Source organism: Vitis vinifera, chromosome 19 (assembly GCF_030704535.1).
Source record: "Vitis vinifera cultivar Pinot Noir 40024 chromosome 19, ASM3070453v1".
Lineage (NCBI taxonomy): Eukaryota > Viridiplantae > Streptophyta > Magnoliopsida > Vitales > Vitaceae > Vitis > Vitis vinifera.
The window spans coordinates 20897249-20911647 of NC_081823.1; the positions used below are offsets into that span (position 1 = coordinate 20897249).

The 14399-nt window shown below is 30.5% G+C and overlaps 3 protein-coding genes across 4 annotated transcripts in view; 2 read left to right on the plus strand and 1 right to left on the minus strand.

The window, feature by feature from the left end:
• The window catches only part of LOC100245600 (probable glutathione S-transferase), a 42135-nt gene extending 39621 nt beyond the window's left edge, over positions 1 to 2514 (minus strand). Inside the window, exons 1-2 of one of the 2 annotated variants that reach the window (XM_003634728.4) lie at positions 2031 to 2514; positions 1218 to 1743 (exon numbers count right to left, since the gene is read on the minus strand). In XM_003634728.4, the coding sequence (XP_003634776.1) occupies positions 1399 to 1743; positions 2031 to 2345 (660 nt within the window). In that variant the 5' untranslated portion in view covers positions 2346 to 2514 and the 3' untranslated portion in view covers positions 1218 to 1398. Of the gene's footprint in view, positions 1 to 1217; positions 1744 to 2030 lie in introns of those variants that run through there. The other variant, XM_059735663.1, reaches the window with a different exon arrangement.
• Positions 2515 to 11686: 9172 nt separating this feature from the next.
• Positions 11687 to 12253, plus strand: LOC104877723 (protein GRAVITROPIC IN THE LIGHT 1-like). The gene has a single exon (XM_010646518.1). It carries the CDS (start codon positions 11687 to 11689, stop codon positions 12251 to 12253), a length of 567 nt encoding a protein of 188 aa, XP_010644820.1.
• A 114-nt stretch (positions 12254 to 12367) lies between these two features.
• Positions 12368 to 12865, plus strand: LOC104877722 (ATP-dependent Clp protease proteolytic subunit-related protein 1, chloroplastic-like). Its single transcript, XM_010646517.1, has one exon. The coding sequence runs from the start codon at positions 12368 to 12370 to the stop codon at positions 12863 to 12865; it is 498 nt and encodes a 165-aa protein (XP_010644819.1).
• The last annotated feature ends 1534 nt before the right edge of the window (positions 12866 to 14399 follow it).

Genomic DNA, 14399 nt, shown 5'->3' on the forward strand with positions numbered 1-14399 from the left:
AGTACACCATATATATATTATGTATGTGACTCATTTACACTAATTTGGACATGATCTTCCATTTTTGTAGGCCTAGGTTGCATTTACTGACATAAGCTATATTGGACAAGGGCTTTCACTTTTATGGGCCTGGGATACATTTGACGCTTTCACATATCCCATTCTACGTCCTAGAACCCTACGTACATCAATTTAAAAAATGGATACATCGTATTGAAAAATAAGCACATCTTCTTAAAAAAAATAAGTACATTATACTCGACTCATTTGCCCTATTTTGGACATGAGCTTTCATTTTTATAGGCCTCGATGTACATTTAAGGTCTTCCCGCACCCCATTCTATATCCTAGAACTTTAGGTATATCCCTTGGAAAAATAGGTACATCGTCTTGAAAAATATGTACATCTTCTGAAAAATAAATACATTGCATTTAAATTGTATAACTAACTTATTTGGCGAATTTTGAGCTTGAGTTTTCACTTTTATAAGCCTTGAGATGCATTTGAGGCCTTTGGCATCATAGAACTTTGGGTATATCCTTAAAAAAAATAAATACATCATATTGCAAATAAGTACACTTCCTTAAAAAATAATTGGTACATATTATTTTCATTGTATAGGTGACTTGTTTGGCTTATTCTTATCATGCACTTTCACTTTTATAGGCCTCGGAATGCTTTTGAGGCCTTCACACATCTCATTTCTCATTCTAGAACCTTAGGTACATCCTTTGAAAAAATAGGTTCATCTTATTGAAAAATAAGTACATCATCTTAAAACATAAGCGCATCAAATTTACATTGTATAAATGTTTCACTTCACTTATTATACATATCCGTTGTTTATTTATAAGTTACATGTTCAAGTGACTCTAATTATGGAACAAGCATAAAGCATGAGCAAGTTGCTTTAACTTTACTCATGTAGTACTAGTTAAGCATGACACATTATGGTATATCATTTATGAATAGGTATATGACTCATCATTCATTCTATAGGAAAAAAGGTACATTTTATGAACGTTGTGTACAGTGTACACAAGTCATTTGATAGTAATTAAGACAATATGTATGTTCTTTGTCCTATCAGGCATTAAAAAAAAGTAGGTTTAGTTTTAAGATCAATTTCATTATTATTTGGTTTTAACGCTATGTACCTTTTTTTTTTTCCAATGGATGTACAACAGGTTGTCAGGTTCCAGGCAAGAGGCATGTCTTATCCAACTTGTTTTAATACTTGTTTATGTGACATGAAACGATGGAATGGTCAGCAAACCCACCAACCCTCATCAACGATACAATTTCAAAGAAAAAACTTAAGCAAACAGCCAAACACTCATATATATTATATAATATTAACTAAACTACACTGCTTAATAGCCCATGATGTTTCCCTTTTACTCTATACCATACTTCTTTCTTATCCCCACAACATATCCATGGACCTTGTGCGGGTCTTCAAGAGAAGACGACACGCTCTCCTTTTCCATGCACCTCTTGGTCCAAGCTATCAACTTGGGGCACTCCGCCTCTATGCTGAAGTTGCCAAAGCTCTCATATGCGTAAAACCAGCAAGAGAAGGGCACCAGAGCCACATCCACAAACCCAATTTTTTCACCGCCGAAGTAAGGCTTCTCTCCAAGCTCTCCTTCCAATAGCTTAAGGCACTCTATGAATTCCTTCTTGGCTGTTTCCTGCTCTTCTCCTTTGGTTGAACATATCTTCTTTCCAAGTTCAGCGAGCTGTTGAAAATAATGGAGTCAAAGAGAGAAAAGGGTTTTTTTTTTTTTTTTTTTTGGAGCATTTCATCAAGTTTCAACTTTCTGTATAGTTGAACACGTTTATTAAGGAACCTTCAGCATAGAAATCTCATACACTAGCTAGGATCAAAATGAAGGGCCGGTGGAAGAAAAATATCAGAAGGGAATGTGTGAAGAAGAAGAAACCCAGCATTTTGGACAAATCCCGCACCATTATCAAACAAAAAAAAAAGAAAAGAAAATGCTTTAAATCAACAGCAAAGACATACCTTCTTGTCTACGTAGTCCGCCCAGAACCTGGCCTGAGCTCTCTGGTATGGGTCACTAGGCAACAATGGAGATTTATCCTTCCAAACCTCATCAATATACTGAACTATTATCAGAGACTCACAAATGGGCTTTCCATTGTGGATCAGAACCGGGATTTTCTTATGAACTGGGTTCATCTCAAGCAGCAGAGGGCTCTTGTTCCACAAGTCCTCCCCTTTATATTCATACTTGAGGCCCTTCTCTGCCAGGGCAACTCTGACCCTCATACCAAACATGCTAGACGAGAAATCCAACAAGATAATCTCGTCTGCCATTGCTATTACTGTGATCGATAAGATTCAAACTCAGTTATTCAAGTATTGATGAACAACACAAGGGAAATTGTCAAGTGTTTATAGCAAATCCCAGGGAGTGGGTTAAAACCTTGGAACTTTCTAGGAGGTGGTGATGCTCATTGCTTATCTCGGCGTTCATTTTCCTTCCTTATTATGTTCTTATCTTAGTTTCGTTTCTCACTCCAGAACTCCCATATGTATTTTTTAAAAAATATAATGCTTCCAGAGAGGTCATTGCTTTGATCATTCCACGTCATTGCTGTCGTCAGCCCAAGTCAATTAAGTACGCTGGTCCACTCTTGCATCCTTTTAGGCGGACTAGTCAAACTATTTTAAACTTTATGTTTATTATAACTTCTTAAAATTTCTGTGATGTTTGTATTTTTATCTAAGCTCTAAACTTGTTTTTAAATTCTAAATCTACTTTATTTTTAAGTATGAAAAATATCTATAAAATTAATTATTTTATTTCTTTTTAAATTAATTTGAAATCTAATATATTTTTAAATATTTAAATATTATAATTTATTAACATAATAAAAATTTTATAACAATTAATTATATAATAGATAAAAAAAAAATAGTAATAGGATAGTAAGTATAATTTCTAATTATATTTAGTTGTTAGAAAATGTTAAAATTCTTTGAAGTTAGTGTATCTTTGGATTTGAAGATTTGTCATTGAAATATGCCTTCCATTCGTGAAATTAATTTATTGATTTTTGGAATTTTAATCATGAAGGAGTATCACATTTTAATTTTCTCTTTTTAAAAATTAATTGAAATCATTAATTCTAATGGGTGTTTAGATGAATGTGAATTATGTTTTAGAATCTTGATTAAAATTTTTTATTAGAATTGAAAGTTATTTTGGCCTTTTTTTTTATAAAGTTAAATTTTTTAAATTTATAGTAAATTTATTTCTAATTTAAATTTTATGATTTTTAGTGCCACTTATTTTTATTTTTGAATATTAATTAATAATACTTTATGGAATTTAATTTTGTTAAGAATGGTATGACTTATGGGGTAAAAATAGTAGCAACATGTGGGGATTTGGAATTTTGTAGATTTATTTTTTATTAATTTCATTTTTATGTTATTGTAGACCTCAAAATTTATTCAAAATTTATTTTACATTAATTTTAAGCTTAATTTTAAATTCCAATTACATGTGCTTTTTTGACTCACTCCTCCTTTAATTTTTAGTTTTCATTATTTTGTAAATTATTTATTTTATTTTATTTATTCATTTTATTTGTTGTTATTATTATTATTATATTATATTTTTATATGAATAATTTTTCCTCTCTCCTCTCTATACCTTTTTCTCCTCCAACTACCCTCATCGTTGCCGACTTCCTCCCCACCAAGGATGAAAATATCGGTAATCACGGATATATCGGTATTTCGATTTTACGGATATATCGGATATATCGGAGATATATTTTGGAAAAAAATATTGGTGCTTAAAATTGTTAAAAACTCATGAAAATGTAAAGAAAACCTCATAATAATATAATTAGAAGTATAATAGACATTTTAAAGTTATTTTATTGAAAATTTTGATATATGTATAACATGATTTATCATATTTGATAATAATATTGTATGCATCGATAAAAATATGAATTTTATAAGTGTACATTTATTATTAAATTACATATGATATTTGATTACAATATGTCTAATTTTAAAATATATATTAATATTAAAATATGATCCATTTAATTCAATTGTATTAAACAATATAAAATAAATTATAATATATATATATATATATATATAATTTTTAAATATTTAATTAATTATTAATGATATTAAAAACATTATGAAGAAAATTATATAATTTTTATATTTTTGGTAATTAATTAAAAGAAAATTTTGCTTTTAATTATAAAATAATTATAATTAATTTGCTCTTTAAAATATTCTTTTAACATTTTCTTTATATAAGGACTTTAAGTATATATATGTTTAATGCAATATATATCATAAGGGCGAGTTAGCCCAGATGGCAAGAAGGCTAAAAGGTTTGGGGTTCAAATCCCCTCGGAAGCAATTTGGCAATTTGTTTGGGGAGGTGCACTGTAGCGGGGACACTGTAGCATATTTGACTTTCACTGTAGCGCGTTGACTTCGTTGACCCGCGTTGACCAGACGATATATCGAGGAAAAATCGCCGATTTCTCACCAAAATCGCCGATATATCGCGATAAATCGCCGATTTCTCGAGATTTATCCCGAAAAATCGACTGGCCGATATTTCTGCAAGAAAAATCGTGTCGCTACCCTTCGACACACGATATTTCGACGATATATCGCCGAAATATCGCGACATTTTCCTCCTTGCTCCCCACTACATCTTTTCCCCCGTTTCCCTATCTCCCTTTTTATTTTCTTTTTTCTCTCCTACTCTTCTCTCTCTTCCCCAAAATTCCCTTTGGTCCCCCCCACCCCCCATCTTTTCCCCTCATTTCCCTAGAACGACCGCCATCTCTCCCTTTTTATTTTATTTTATTTTATTTTCATTTTTTCCCTCCCACTCTTCTCTCTCTTCCCCCAAAATTCCCTTTGGTCCCTCCCTCCCATCTTTTCCCCCCATTTCCCTAGAATGACCGCCATCTCTCCCTGTTTCCCTAGAACAACCGCCATTTTCCCCTCCATTTTATTTATTTATTTATTTTTCTTTTTCCCCCAAAATTCTCTCGCAAAGTTTATTTGGATACATTTTATTTTTTACTTTTATTTGATTTTATTTTTATTAGTTCTTGTAAATATTCGTTTGTATATATTGATTGAGTGTGTACAGAATTAAACATCGAATAAATTAGAAATTTTATTTAAATGAGAGGAAGAGGAAGAATTCAATAAATATGTTTTGATAAAATAATAATTTTAAAATATTATTTTTAATAATTTTTTTATTATTTATAAAAATTTAAAAAAATCCAAAAAAAATGTTTTTAATAGAATTCGAAAAATTGTTTTTAATAACATTGTCCAAAAATTTCTTTGTTTAATAAAAATTGTCCAAAAATTGTATTGTAAATAAAATTGTCCCAAAAATTACTTTTCAATCAAATTGTCTAAGAGTATTTTTTTTAAATGAATTTTTTTCCTTAATTAAAATGGGATTAAAAGTGTTTTTAAAAAATAGAGGATTTAAATATTTGTTTTTCTTGTTAATTAAAATTTCTTTTGCAAATAAAGTTATGTCGTTTTAAATAATTTGTAAAAATCACTTTTTTTTAAATGAAAATGAATCAAAATACTTTTGTGAATAAAATTGTAAAATTTCATTATTTTCTAAAAAAAGCAAGTAAAATAATATTTGTTGCCAAATTAAAATTTCGTAATAATTTTTTTTATACAATAAGTACAAATAACTTTTTTTTTTGGAAAATTAAATACAAGTGAAATTGAATCAAATCATTAATTGAAAATAAATTGAAATTATTAATTTAAAATCATTTTTTACAAAATCTTTTGAAATTTCTTGAAAACCATTTTTTTAATACCCCTTTTTTTAGTTCAATAAATTATTTTTGCACAATTATCTTATTATTCATTTCATGTATTCTTATAATTAGATTTCATGATTATTTTTGTATATATTGATTTTCATCATGATTTGTACATTGATTATTTTTTTTGGTATCCATAATTAACTAATTAATTGCCACAATTTCCTTGATTTGTTTAGTAGAGGCCGCATGTATATGGGCTTAAAGGGGTGCTACGGCTCACCACCGTACCTTCCCAATAAGTAACCTGACCCCCAAACCCGACTTTGGTTTCCCACATACCTATTTTTCTTTTAGGAGCCACACTTAGGGTTTTTTTTTCTTATTTTGTTTTTCCTTTTTTTAAAAAATATATAAATTAAGTGGTGACTCCAAGTTTTTTTTTTTTTAAAAAAAAAATCAATTTTTCACTAAACAAATAAAAAAGCGAATCACGCTGTCGAGTGGGAATGCACGTAAAAATGTAGGGTCCACAACCATCCTTTCATTTTGGAGTAATCAATTTATGAAGAAAAAATTTAAATCTAATTTTTCTTTAAAAGATGAGAAAAGAAAACAAAATACATATTTGAATCATATTTTATTTTTTTTATGACAATGACCGCAACAAAATCTGCATAAATAAAATGGTGGTTCCCTAAGTGTAGGGGTATGGTTGTAGCTTTAAAAAGAACCGGTGAGTTGGGTATCGAATCTCACAAAAGTGATCATGAAATGTAGGTAAAGTGAAAAGATTAAGAGAATGAAATGAAATGACAATAGAAAACTCTTAGAATGCAAGTGAAAAAATTAAGAGAATGAAAAGAGATGGCAATGGAAAACTCTTTTTTGATCTTGTATTGGGCAAGAAAGTAGTTAATATATATATATCTATCGTGGGAAGTAAACAAAAATAATTCTTACCATAGAATCCTAAAGTCCCTTCCTTACCATGGAAAATAGAACCTATATCCTTTTAGCCGACAAGTAAACAATTTTTTATAAAAGTACATTAGATTAAAAAAATAATTATTAAACTATCGTAGTAGAAAAAATATTTCTAAATCTATCGTAATTTTTTCCAATTAAAAAAGAGAACAATAAAAACTATCTTTTGAAAAGACCATTTATTTCCTTTTAGAAAAAAAAATTATGGATAAAAATCTTCTCATCTCTAAAATTTCTTTAAAAAAATTATAGATTAAAATCATGTTATTTTTGTCAACTAAAAAAGAGAAAAGTAAAAATTGTCTTTTGAAGAGACGGTTTATTTCATTTAAAAAAAAAATTATAGACAAAAATCTTATTTTGAAGAAACGATTTATTTTCTTTTAAAAAAAAATTATAGATAAAAATCTTCTCCTAAAGAGACGATCTCTAAAAGTTCTTTAAAAAATTTATAGGCTAAAATCGTGTCTTGAAGAAATGATTTCTTAAGGGAAAAAATTCATGATGAAATAAAATCATGGGGAAATCGTCTCTTTAAGAGACAATTTTCAAAAATTAAATTTTCCATTTTTCTCATTTTTAATAATATTTTAATTAATAATATATTTTAATTATAAAATTATTATAAATATATTCATTGTAAAATTAATTGATTTTATGTTAATTATTATTGATATATTATTTATAATTACAATATTTATAAAAGTATAAATTATATTTATCATCTCATATTAATTAGAAAAATATTTTAGTGTTTATCTCGATTTTTAAGTGGCGTAACATTGTATTATTAATTAAAAATATAATTAAAAATAAGAAAACGCATAACATTTATACAATAATATAATTATTATAAAATTAATTAATTTTTTATTTACTAAATTCAATATATAAAAATAATTATAATTATTGAGATATTTATCAATATTAATATTTATAAAAATATAAATTATGTTTAACATTTTCTATTAAAAAAAATACTATTTTATATTACGTTAGATATTGATTTAAAAAAAAATATAATTTGCTCTTTATCTCCAATTTTATCTTTAAATTAATTCAATTAATTAAAACTATAAATAAAAATTAATTTAGTTTTATATTACTTTTTATTTATAAAATAAATAATAAATATGTTAATTGTTAAACTTTACCTATTATTTTTTGTTCTTTCACTTTCGGATTATAAAAAATAAATAAAAATACTATTATCAATTTTATGTGGAAATTAAGTTTATAAAAAAATAAATTTATTATTAATTTTAATTTATTAAATAATTATTTACAAAATAAATATTTTTTGTTTTAATTTTTAAATTAATTTTATTAGATAATGTTTAAAATTAAAATTGTTATTCTTTAATTAAAACTTTAATTGTAAAAGGAATAAAATATAGAAAAATAAATTAATTTTTTATTCAATAATTTAAGAGTTGGAAGATTGGGATAAATATAATTTGAAAACTTTATCTCACAACACTCAAGCCACAAAGAAACTATTGAGTGGCATAAAAGTGCACACATGCACGTGAAAATGCTCATGCATGGGGAGTAGGGTATATTGCTCCAATATTGTTCTTTATCCCTAAAAAAAACATGTAAAGTTGTTTGTCATTGGAGAAAACAAGGCATATTAGTTTCTTGGAGTTGTGCATAGGAGTTCTTACTAGTTCAATTTCTACTTCAATAAAAATCAAAGAATTAAATACACTTTAAGATTGTGAAGTAAATCTAATTCAAAAGAAAAAACAATATATCAAATTTCATAAGTAAAGAAATACATTATAAAAGAATGAAAGAAAATCCTTTACAAAAAGATATTCAAACAAGAATTAAAAAGATTAAAAATCAAATTGAAATAGATTTATGTTCTTCTATCCCCAATGTTTTTTGAAATAGAAAGCAACATAAAGTCTCTTTGTCTTATATTGAAGGGTTTGATGAAAATCAAATTCCCGCTAAGGCAAGACCAATTCAAATGAATGCTCAATTACTTGAGTATTGTAAAGAAGAAATAAAAGATCTTTTAAATAAAAATCTAATTAGAAAGAGAAAATCTCATAGGAGTTGTGTAGCCTTCTATGTTCAAAAGCCTTTGGAAATTGAAAGAGGTGCTCCAAGACTTGTTATCAACTACAAGCCTTTAAATAGGTTTTCAAATGGATAAGGTATCCAATACCTAACAAGCGAGACTTAACAACTTATCAAATCTTGAATTCTCTTAGGCAAACCATCCACATTCTCAATGGGAATACTGTGATCTCTCTTCTTTAACCACCACCTAAGTCTTATGATCTTTTTCATGACATCATTCTCCTCTCTAATAGCCAGATTGTTTATCAGGGACCTTGTGAAAGCATGCTTGAATTTTTTGAGTCCATGGGCTTCAAATGTCCTCGAAAGAAGGGTGTGGTAGACTTCCTCCAAGAAGTGAGTGTAAATCTAGCTTTGTAGTTTTTGGTATTTTCTTTCTTCAGAAAAAAAAAAACAAGCTATAAGATGAGCTTTATATTTTAAGATGCACAATTAGCTTTTCTAAAAACTTAATTCATTGTAGGTAACATCTAGGAAAGATCAGGAGTTGTATTAGACACTAAAAAATGTGCCTTATAGGTTCGTCATAGCCAAGGAATTTATAGAGGCATTCCAACCATTTCACGTTGGACGATAACTAGGAGAAGAGCATGGAACTCCATTCGACAAGGCCAAAAGCCACCCATCTGCTTTAACAACCAAAGAGTATGATATTAGCAGGAATGACCTATTATATGTTTTCCTCTCAAGAGAGTACTTGCTGATGATAAGAAACTCATTTGTCTATATTTTCAAGCTCATCCAACTGACTATTATTATTATTTTTATTTACAATGATGGCTTAAAATTTTGATGGTCTTTTATCTTCATACTCACGTCCAACAAATAAGCCATCTTAGTCTAGAGTCCTAATTTAATGACTCTCATAAAGCTTTCCCAGTAACTTGAACACCATAACTTTCAGTTTTTGCACGTGGGTCGTACCCAAAGATTTCACTTTGTTTTTCAAAAATTCTATTTTTTTAAAACAATTTGGCACATAAAAAGATTGGTGGATCTAAACATTCACAAACCATGTCATACCATTAGAATTGCAATGAGAATTACTAGAAGATAAACATGTCTTATGCATGTAAAAATGCATGTGCTATGCACGTTAAAGTGCATGTGCATAGTGTGTTGTTTTCCTAATTTATTTATTTTTCATTATTATTATTATGTATTATGCATTTATTTCATAGTCATATAGATTTTCATCTAAAATTTTCACTTCTAAATAATAAATTGTAATGAGAATTACTAGAAGATGAACATGTGTTATGCACATAAAAATGCATGTGTTATGCACATAAAAATGCATGTGCTATTTGTAAACCCTCTATTTTGTCCTCTTAGCATATTCCATCAAGGATTGTCTTCCTATATCCTTTAATGCCCTATTGTGCACGTATGACCATTTTTTGAATTGTATTTGAGCTCTCATTAGTGGTCCATTGTGACTATTTCTATCACTATATTTTTTTTTTTTTTGGATTTTATGTGAGAGACATTTTGGAAGGTGTAGACCCCTTTTGCAAACCAAGTGCTATTTTTTTTTATTGCTTCTATTAATAGCATTTCATGGATATTTTCTTGCCACCCCGGGGAAAGCTAGACAACATTTCATTTGGAAGTGGGGGATGACTTCCATAGGCAGGCTACATAGGACATATGACCACCTTACCATTGTAGTGGTTGAAGATGGAGACTTGTTGAGCGGTGAACATGGGAACGGGTAGAAGCTTATAGGAGAAGGAAAACTGAGCAAGTAGAAAAAGGTGATATCTAAAGGATTGACGGAGAAGCAAGTGGGGTCGATTGATTCAAGGAGGTGATATATGAGGAATTAACAGAGAGAGACGTGGATGAAGGGGGTAGCATTTGAGGGGCAGTAGTTGAGAAGAAAAAAGAGGACATTTTTTTTATATAGAAAAAAATAGAGAAAGTTAGGAAAATGGAGGAAAAACAAGGTATCTTGGAAGAAAAGAGATGATGATTTTTTTTTAGAGAAAAACAGAGAAAGCTAAGAAGAGGGAGGATAAACAAAGGAGTTGATGGTGAGCTAAGAGCTGGTGGACGCTGATGGTAGAGAGTGTTTGGAGGGATTTTGGAAAGAAGGAAAAAAGTACAGAGAAAAGGAAAGAGTAGAGAAAAGAGGTTGCAAAGGGAATAACACAGGTATGTTTTCTATAACCTACCTGTTCTTTTTTTTTTTTTTTACATGGTTCTATTATTTTTACGCATATTAAGATTCTACTTTGGTACCTGAATATGAGCATTGGAAAATTTTGCATATTCTTGTTGGATTTGAGTTTGTTTGCATGCTTTTTTATGCTTGATTTCTAATCTATTTCCTTGGCCCTGTTTTGAGATCCTATATGAAATGCTTGCAATATTTCCATTTGAAACCCTTTTGAACTCCATTCTACTCACTCCTAGGCCGGCACCATACCCATTACCTAACCCACCTAGCCATCAACACCCACCCACCTTCATCCTTCCCAACATGTCACAGTCATAGCTTGGGTAGCCCGCACAACCACCTCCCATTTCTCCAACCTCAACCTCATTTCTTCTGCCCTTAGCTTTCTTTATCTTCTTTTCAGACCATATGAATTCGGATGACCCATATTCATTTTCCTATATTTTCTCTCTCAAGCTCTCTCTTCCCACTTCACATGGCAGTAACAAAGCTACCATTTCTCTTTCCATTGTTGCCACTCTCTCACCTGAGCTTTGCACCTCCACCCAACATTTTCTAGCATTTAGCTACAACTAGTGGACGTCTAGGTCATGCCAAAAGCGAAATATAGAGAACGGGAACAAAGAGCAGAGAGGGTGATGGAGATGGAGATGAAATTGCTGATGAGTGAGGTGTTCGAGACGGTGTCAGCGCTGAAGAGGGCAGTGAAGGCCAGAGAAGTGGAGGTTAAGAACTTGAAGGAGAAGCTCAAGAGCACCACAAGCCTCACCAACAGTGTCAAGAAAGGAAGGTTTCAGTTAAAGAAGAAAGTTAGCTGTAATCAAGGTCAAGTTGCAGCATTGCCGACACCGGACTTATTCGAAGGGACGATGGGTGTAGTAAAGGAGGCGTCAAAGTCCTTCATGACATGGCTGCTCTTGCTCATGCGCTCAGCTCACTGGGACATCGCAGCTATAGTTAGATCCATAAAAACGGCCACGATAGTGACCAACACTACTATGGACACCACCATTTCCGTGGTGGGATCTCACCATGTGAAGTACGCTTTGGAGTCCTACGTGTGTCAAAAAATCTTCCAGGGCTTCGACCACGAAACGTTCTATATGGATGGCAACCTCTCGTCATCGTTCAGGTGTTCCAATCAGATATGGCCGTAGACGGCGACAACGTCGTCTCTTTCCTGGATGTCGTAAATGCCTCAATTTCTGATTCTCTTTCTCATTCCACTAAATGGCGAGTAGCGATCCAAAACTGTAGAGAGTGAAACCGCCATGGCCACCTTTCTACTCTCACATCTCTCTTTTCCTATCTCACCCTCCACCGTGGATGCTCACGACGTTGGTTCCATCGGTGGTGCCGTCAAATCCTCTTTCCTTCACTGCACAAAGCTCTTCTCTACTCCCAAACTTGGAAGAAGCACAGTTCGGAGAGGGTTCAGATTTCCATCTGCAAAGGTTTCATTTGACCACATACCTAAACAGTTCAGAGAGGGAAATCTCCAATATGGATTGATGGAAAACTATAAAAATGTTCCCCAATATTTTTATGGCCTTACACCTTCACAAATGGACATGTTCATGACAGAAGATAATCCCATTAGCCAGCTGTCAGAAAGAGTTACAGAGGAAAACATCTCATCTTCTCATAATTGTTTGGATAATGGAGGGATGTGGAGTCTATCAGGAGTGAATGACAGGGGTCCTTCAAAATATAGTATGAGTGTAAGCATGTATCATGGAAGGCAGAGATGTTTCAACATTATCATTTGATCCTTATAGATGATTCGGCTTAGTCAAATTTGCTTCCTAGGAAGCTTTTAAGGGAAAAAAATGAGTTCAGTTGGGCTATGATGTATCGAAAAATGAAGAATTATGTTGGGTCAAATTCAGATTTCCTTAAGGAAATGTCTTTACATGATGTGAGATTGGACCTAAGGCCTTATATGGAGTGGGTTGATGGAAAATGAGTTTGCTGCTATTGTATTTGAGATAACAAATAAAGTTGAGAATAAGGATGAACATGTGGAGAAATGAAATTTGGAATGAGGGTCTCGCAAGCTTAATTTAAATTTGATATTGTATGTAAAATATACGTTGAAGTGATTGGCCATGCATGGCTACCTTCCAATACAACTCCCTGGGTCACGTGTCACCCTCCTAATTCATCTTTTTATGTTTAAAAATTGATCTTTTAAAAATTCCATTATCAAATAATTTTTCAAAATTCCAATTTTCAAATTTAATTTTCAAAACTTTTGTTTTCAAATAATTTTTCAAAATCTCAATTCTTAAATTTAATTTTCAAATTTCCATTTTCAAATAATTTTTCGAAATTCCAATTATCAAATTTAATTTTTAAAACTTCCATTTTCAAAATTCCAATTTTCAAAACTCCCATTTTCAAATATTTTATTAAAATTCCAATTTTTGAATTTAATTTTTAAGATTTCAATTTTCAAAACTCTAGTTTTCTTTCAAATAATTTTTAATTTCACTCCAATTTTCAAATATTTTTTAATTCTACCCCTTTTCATCATTCATTAGGGTTTTAAGTCACTAAAAATCCCATTTTAAAATAAACTTGCTACATTTTCTTTCTGGAAAGTACTTTCACAAATTTTCTTTGATTTTAAAATAATTTTTCGTTTTCCTTGATTTTTTAAATAAGCATGAATTTGATTTTCATAATTCCAAAACAAAGGAATTTGTGGGATTAATTCATGCAAAATCTATTGGGTTTTGGTGGGGGCCCTATATATGAGTTTTCTCTTCTGATTGTCAACTGCTATACTTAATGAATATTGCTTGATCTTTGTCTTACTCTTTGATATGCATGTGATAATTTTATTATTGTGTACTAACCCTGTTTCATGATAGCGCTTTACTACCTGCTGCCAAGGTATGCTATCACTCTCACTTTGTTATTATTTCATTATCATGACTCGCTTTTGATTTATGATCATTTTGGTATCCATTGATCTCCTAGTTAATTGTCATTCTTGTTTCACCTTTTTAGTAGATACCCATTTTTAGGGGCTTAGAGGGGTGTTACGGTCTTTATTGTACCTTCCCAATAAGTAACCTAACCCCCCGAACCCAGGTTTGGTTTTTTACAGACCGTCTTTTCCAAATAAGAAGTCACACTTAAGGTTTTCTTTCTTATTTTCTTTTCCCTTAAAAACATAAAACAAAAATAAGTGGTGACTCCAAGTTTTTTTTTTTTTTTTTTTTTTCTGAAAATCATATATTTTCACTAAATAAATAAAAAGACAAGGTGCGCCATCGAGTGGGAACGCATTGTACG

Excerpts from the sequence above, each read along its gene's own strand:
- LOC104877722 (XM_010646517.1), top strand. The coding sequence starts at position 12,368 with ATGGCCACCTTTCTACTCTCACATCTCTCTTTTCCTATCTCACCCTCC.
- LOC104877723 (XM_010646518.1), top strand. The coding sequence starts at position 11,687 with ATGCCAAAAGCGAAATATAGAGAACGGGAACAAAGAGCAGAGAGGGTG.